Source organism: Arachis stenosperma, chromosome 4, assembly GCF_014773155.1.
Source record: "Arachis stenosperma cultivar V10309 chromosome 4, arast.V10309.gnm1.PFL2, whole genome shotgun sequence".
Lineage (NCBI taxonomy): Eukaryota > Viridiplantae > Streptophyta > Magnoliopsida > Fabales > Fabaceae > Arachis > Arachis stenosperma.
This window is the reverse complement of record NC_080380.1, coordinates 16,122,563-16,129,500: the sequence shown is the minus strand read 5'-3', so window position 1 is coordinate 16,129,500 and position 6,938 is coordinate 16,122,563. Positions and strand designations below refer to the sequence as shown.

The 6,938-nt window shown below is 31.7% G+C and overlaps 1 protein-coding gene across 8 annotated transcripts; it reads right to left on the bottom strand.

The window, feature by feature from the left end:
* Positions 1–272: 272 nt before the first annotated feature.
* Positions 273–6,633, bottom strand: LOC130976578 (uncharacterized). Of its 8 annotated transcripts, XM_057901470.1 has the most exons (10): positions 6,336–6,633; positions 5,793–5,939; positions 4,329–4,413; positions 4,194–4,244; positions 3,975–4,081; positions 3,763–3,895; positions 2,387–2,516; positions 1,977–2,300; positions 1,808–1,909; positions 273–988 (listed from the first exon to the last, which is right to left on the bottom strand). In XM_057901470.1, exons 7-10 carry the CDS (start codon positions 2,456–2,458, stop codon positions 863–865), a joined length of 624 nt encoding a protein of 207 aa, XP_057757453.1. In that variant the 5' UTR covers positions 2,459–2,516; positions 3,763–3,895; positions 3,975–4,081; positions 4,194–4,244; positions 4,329–4,413; positions 5,793–5,939; positions 6,336–6,633; the 3' UTR covers positions 273–862. The 8 variants fall into 8 exon arrangements, with proteins under 8 accessions (XP_057757453.1, XP_057757452.1, XP_057757454.1 ...); XM_057901469.1 differs by lacking the exon at positions 6,336–6,633 and having other exon boundaries at positions 5,764–6,037; XM_057901471.1 differs by lacking the exons at positions 5,793–5,939; positions 6,336–6,633 and adding an exon at positions 4,633–4,706.
* Positions 6,634–6,938: the final 305 nt, after the last annotated feature.

Genomic DNA, 6,938 nt, shown 5'->3' with positions numbered 1-6,938 from the left:
ACATTAAGCAGATTGGTGCCTCAGAGCCTCAACAACCTTACCAATGTTGCAGACCTGCAAGCATTGATAGTTTTTGGTATCACTCTTGGAATTTCAATATTTCCATGACAAGATTTTATTTTATTTTATGCTTTTCAGGATATTGTGCAACAATAAGCTGGAAGGTCCCCTGCCAAATCTTACTGGAATGAGCTCCCTGAAATACTTGTAAGTAGACAAGCATTTGATTTTAGATAACTGCATTATTATTGATCATGATAGTTTAGGTCATTTAGTTTTAGTTTTAGGCATGTAATATTTTATATGTACTCAAATTGATTAAATGTTTCTTGTAATACAATGGTGAAATTCTCTAAAATCCATGTTGAAGGGATTTGAGCAGCAATGCCTTTGATAGCACAGATTTTCCACAATGGCTTTTGATTATGAAGAATTTAACAAGTGTAAGTCTTTCCTTGATAATGTGTGGAATGAATAATCATAAACACCAAATATTGGTGAAACTAAGCAAGTAATGGAACATAATAAAAATTGCAACAATTAACTGCAATTTTCTTTACAAGGACGGAATATTAATTTGACATCATACACCGTTTAATCAACTTCGCTATAAGCTGGTTAACTTAATGAATGATGTGAACATTGCTAGAATACGTATTGATCAACAGTGTATTACTGTGACTGAAATATTAGAATGTTGAATTGATGTTAATTTCAATTTTTAACTATGCTACCAAGATGTGCATTAAAAAGATAAAAATGTATGTGAGGGCTACCTCATTGCATCTTCTAGATCCAATTCCAAGCATGCATTGAGAGAATGAGCATAAGATGTGAATATCTTCCAAATTCTTTTCAGATATCAACCTTTATTTGTCTGAGGATCTTGATCTGATGCAGGAAGTGGGAGCTCTACGTTGGCTCTGGATTCAACACACATGGCGAGTAACATATTCTGATATGCATGAGCCATTGTGGAAAATCTGTGCTATCAACACTCATGAACTTGCTGCATTACTTTCCTTGATTGTTAGAAAATTGGAAGATGAAAATTTAAATCACTGAACTGTAGTGTTATTTATTATTTTGATAAGTTTGTAAACTCATTATCTAATATTTAGTATAAATTTTATTTATAAATTTTATTTTTATATTTAAAAGTTTATTTGTCTTGTTATCTGATATTCTGTATAAATTTTATTTTTATATTTAAAAGTTTATTTGTATTAACGGTTCACTATTTTTCAAATAAAAAAAAACATATAACTATTAAAATCGACAGCAAAGTTGTTGCTTTTAAAAGTTGAAATAGACAAATCTAAATAATTAAATCGACGGCAGCTGTGTCGATTTTATTCAATCTCATATCGACGGCGTCGTCGTCGATTTTATTAAGCATATTATAGATAGGAGTGTTGTTGATTTTATTGAGTTAAATATCGACACATAGGCCGTCGATTTTATTGAATCAATTATCGACAGAGAAGGCGTCGATTTTAAATAATAATATCGACGGCAATGTTGTCGATTTTAGTAAGGATGTAAAATTCTCATACCCATATTACAGACGGAACAAATGTCGATTTTATTAAATTATTATCGACGGCCAAGGAAGCCGTCGATTTTATTAGTATTTTGAAAAATCGACAAGCTTTATAGCGACCAACTGCGCCGTCTATTTTGCCGTCGAATTTCATTATTATCGACGGCTAAGCCGTCGATTTGGCCGTCGATTTTAATGACGTTTCTTGTAGTGATTATTAAGAAAACTAAAACTAAATTATGCTACAAAATTAAAGACACTTACAATAATTTCCTTGGATACTTTAGAAACATATTCTCCACTTTTTTTCTTATGAACATCATCATATACTTCAAGGAAAGATACACGACGCTTCAACTTAGCTTCCTGTAACAAACTTTATTAGAATATACTATCATAAATCATTTGTTATAGACAATATTTTTCTTTATACCTTTCTTCTCTTGTGTTCGCCAAAACTGATAGACCCTGCAGTGTGTAGTTTATGAGTAGGCATAGCAGCCCTATTTTTTTGGCCGGCCACAGACTTGTTTTGCCACTTTGAATCTAACCAATGATCAACTAAGCCATTCCAAACATCAACTTTCATTGCTTTAGGTCCATGACCCTTAATATCAGCAATACTAGTAGAGTTTGCCTCCTTAAAAGCTCTATCCCTTGCTCTTTTCAAAATATTAGGATAGCGGTCATGCATTGTCTTATTCCAAACAGTTCTTGCCATAGCCTTATCATAATTCGATGCAAATTCATGTTTTTCCTAAATTTAAAGAGTGAAAGAATTAGCAAATACTCAATCCAATTATTTGTAAAAAATCGCAGTGAAACAACATTATAATTACTAACCAAAAAACCTTTAAACAATTCGTCCTTTATGTTTGGACAATAATCCTGCCATCTTGGCACTGGAGAAGGCATCCTACTTAATAAATCTTTCGTGATGTCACGAGTTATCGTATGATCTGTAAATCTCTTCCTACATCAAAAAATACACAACTATCAAAAACAGTTTAACACACAATAACATAGATCATTAAAGCAACAAAAAATTCTAGGCTTAGCTATACTACTCATAACTTTAAAATAATTCATGAAAATAAAATAGATCAAAAGAATATAAAGCTCCCAATAGTGCAAGACTAAAGCAGCAACCATTGTTATCTTCATGCAAGCAATCCCAACAAACAGTTTTTCAAATAAAAAACAAGTTTATAAAATGCACTATAAAAGTATCATCATAAAACCAAAGGCAAATGACACACATGACTCACCCCTTTTGAGGTTTGATGAAATATAAACCTGACCCCATTTCTCTAAAATCATGCATTGATTAAATAAAATTCAGGTAATAATAATGTTGTACTCTTATATTTTCTAAAATATAATGGTAAATTGTAAACACTCCTAATGCACCATTTAAAGAGAGATGAATGTCACTTGGACAAATAGAGAGAAGGTATCACAAATTCACCAAACCTCGGGAGGTTAGTGTCTTTTGCACTAAAGATAAATATATTTTATCTCAAATTGTAAAAGCCACAGGAAATAAAGAGGCAGATCAGAAAAAAAACAAGTAATAATCAGAACAAATATTTAGTTTACTCAAGAGGCATGTATTAACTGCTGGTCACATACCATTTTCATGGAGCTGCTGTTATCCATATTTATGTTTGCTGTTTTGACAAATTTCAGATGAAAGGAATACAAGAAATATGCACATATTTATATTTATTTTTCTTAATTGAGCAGAAGTGATAATACTGGATCAGAGGATATAAAAGAAAAGAGATTCTTTATTTCTTTAAAACTATTTACTAATAGATTTTTCCATAGTGATCTAAAATGGCCATATGTTTTGGACTTTAGTGAAATGGATTCCCTATGTCGTGAACTTAAGCTTAGATTAATATCAATGTTTTGCAAATAAGAAGAATATCCACATATTTATATTTATTTTTTATTTATTTCATAAAAATAAATATAATAATAATTAATAAATAATATAGCATAAATGAGACATATATAAGACTCTAACAGCAAACACACCTCTGTGATAATTTGTGATTGCATGAAAAAAACTAGGTACAAATTAAGTCAATTTTAATAAATCTAGTAATAAACTAGTAAATTAAAGATCCTGCACCTAGTGATACTCTTCTTTTTCATTTTAAGTAGAAAGTATGCTGATATAGGAAGGTCAACATAATAGTATAACTACTTACGGTTTATCGCCTTTCTCTACAGCTATTACCAGCTTTCCGTTACTCCTAGTTTCAGCATGCACACTTGATTGTCCAACATTAGGTAGCTCATTATCTTCTGCATCTAAAGCAGATGCGTCAGACGAATTCACACCTACAATGAATAAGAAAATTTTCAATTAGATGTGCAGTTATTTGTGAATACGTAAACATTTATCTAAAGTAAATCATACCATCTAATTGAGGTGATGATTGTGATAAAACTTGTGGGGATTGGTTTGATGCTGATCCCACATTCAAATGTGTAGATGAGGTTCATCATTATTATCGTTCTGTTGACCTAAACAAAAAAAAAGCCAAAAAAAATAGATAAAATAAAACCACTTCCTCGTCAAAGATTAATTAAATCACAATAAAGATATACAACTCAAACGTATAGTACAACTATATACCTAACACATGTATTGGTAGTTGAGAAGAATCAATATCAACAGTTTGCTCACCTAAACTCAATAAAATAAGCATACATCATATTTCCTAAACCCAGAGTTGTTAATGGTAAAATAAATTAAACGGCGAATGTATACCTGATCTACGTGAGGAAAGCTGAGATTGATCGAGACAAGTGTTTCGTACTATTCGTCCACCTCTACCTTTTGATGCCATGATTATCTGTCAAATAAGAAATAAATTAAAAAGAAAGTGTTATTAAAATATTTAAAATACAAGCAGTTAAAATATTTAGAAGCGATAGTTACCAATAAAAAAGAATAATAAAACATTATTATTCAGTTTAGATCACAAAAGTTGAATTACCATATTCCAGTAAAATTAATTTAAAAGAAATTCCATACAAAATAATGAAAAGATTGCACCGAGAAAAGGATTTACCTTAAACAACTAATCTATAATGATATTACCACAAACTAGAAGAAGAAATAGTCATCAAATTTTGTCTATTAACATGATATAGCACTGCGAGTCCCTGGTTCAAGGAACAAAAAAATAAATAAAACACTCAATATGAATGTAGGAAGAGTAGTGGGTTTTCACGTGGTGCATCCATCTATCGTAGATTAACAAGGTACATTTGATTATTAGAACCTAAAAGATGTCTATGCAATAGTGTATAATGTAATTATTAATAATTGGCATAATTAAAATTTGAATATGCAGCAAACTTAATTGATATGTGAAGTATTAAAATATAAAAAATTAATGTTATTCTTTTTTGCCTGTCCCAAACTGTGTTAAGGCTTTCTCTTATCCAAATATCATAGTGTTATTAGAGAGTTCATTATTCTATTTTAAAATATGAATTCAGGCATCATCAAACATAATAGATGGCAAGCTCGGATTGGAAGAGTTGGAGGCAACAAAAATCTCTATCTTAACGCTTTTAGTAAGTGAATATAAGCATCTAGCTATTCTATTCCACTTCTATTTTTATTTCTCAATGGTAATTCACTAGCACATGCCAACCAAATTTTTTAATTACGGGCAAAGAAACCTCCAAGTAACTAGACCAAGAAAAAGAACCATGCATATGATTACTAATTTTGGGTTACTAAATTTTAATTGCGTTGAATTAAAACACCTCCTAAAATATCATAGGTACACGTATATATAAAATTAATGAAAGCAATAATTGATGGATATACTAAAATTGGATGAACTTATAATAAACTGTGTAAAAAAAGTCATTACAAAAAATAACATCGTAAAAATAAAATAATATCTCTATTTATTTTATTTAATCAAGAGTATTTAATTATGGAATATAACTGTACCTTTAAAGGATTTGAGAAAAAAACGATTTGGGTTTGGGAAGAGGTGATTTTAAAGGTTTAAAAATATTTTTCAATCTCAAGATGCAGGCCTCCATGAATAATAAAATTCACAGCAACGGCATAATCTAATTCAATGAAGATGCCATAATCCAATAAAACTTTGAATGCAAGTAGTATCATCTTTCATATTAAATTAATGATAAGAACAAGCATGAGAAGAGATTAAGATAACCTGCAACTAGATGGAAAGGAGCAGCGAACCTGCTACAGCGACGTCGTGGATCAGACCTCCTTCAGCGGTGTTATGGGCTGGACCTCCTTCAACGGACCTCCTTCCTTAAACAAACGGCACCAACAGTCCTTCCTTTTCCACCACCAGAAACCCGTGTTTTACTTGTTCTAAGATGGCTAAATGGCAGAAAGGGAGATAGTGGGGATAGTGGGGTTTTTAATTTTTGATTTCAAGTATTACAAACTGCAAATTAAAAGTGCGCGCGGTTGTTGTTTTTTGCTTTTAGCGCTTTTTTCTTAATTAGATATTCTATAACTCTTTTAAATTTTTGTGTTTCTATTTTTAAATTTAAAAATTATTATTTTAAAAAAGAATTAAATTTGTAATTAAATTTTAATACAATTAACACCAAACAACAAAAAAGGCAACTCAAAAACCAACTATCCTCACTGACAGAAAACCACAATGACTAGAACAAGATAAATTGAAACAGTAACTCACCAATTAGAACAAGACCAACTAAATCAATAACTGAAAAATTAAAACAATAAAGAAGAAGAAAAACAAATTACCTTAGTTTTCACATGTTTTAAAAAAATCAGCAGCAGAAGGGAGAGGAAGCTGAAGCTTTCATACTTGATGGATATGGCTGAACGAAGGGTTACACAACGGCAGATGAGAGACTTCACAGCCGGAAAATGGCGACTGCGTGGAGGCTCGAAAATGCATGGGAACAAAGGCGTTTGGATGACGCTTGAGAAGGGCGTACCGCGGGGTACAGACGCGGTGGCGGCAGTGGCTGGGCAAGTTGAAGAATGGCGAAGAGATGGAGGTTGCATGTTCAAATTTCTGCTGCGTTCGAAGCTTCCAAGAAAGGGGCTCTTTTGGAGGTTTGGGAATGAGGTCACAGAGAGCTGAGGGCAACGAGATTTAAGGGTGTTTTGGTTGGTGCTGTCTATGGTAGCCATGAATGTGCTGTGGCTACAATGACTATGGCCTTTCTTCCAATTAGTAAACTACACGTGGATAGGAGAAAGTTGTTTGACTTTAAAAGCGTATCACTAAAAGTGTTGTTTAAAGAGAAAGTGTTACCTTTAACTTGGCTCTGATACCAAATTTTTAACTTTGAATAAAAATAATTTGTAAATTCTATAGTATTGACCATTTCTACTACT

What these genes read in the sequence shown, in the direction of transcription:
- LOC130976578 (XM_057901470.1), bottom strand. Translation starts at nt 2,458, where the DNA reads ATGCCTTCTCCAGTGCCAAGATGGCAGGATTATTGTCCAAACATAAAG. An exon ending in AATTGTTTAAAGGTTTTTTG is followed by an intron (nt 2,301 to 2,386) that starts GTTAGTAATTAT and finishes CTTTAAATTTAG; the next exon opens with GAAAAACATGAATTTGCATC. An exon ending in AAGTATCCAAGGAAATTATT is followed by an intron (nt 989 to 1,807) that starts GTAAGTGTCTTT and finishes GAGTGTTGATAG; the next exon opens with CACAGATTTTCCACAATGGC.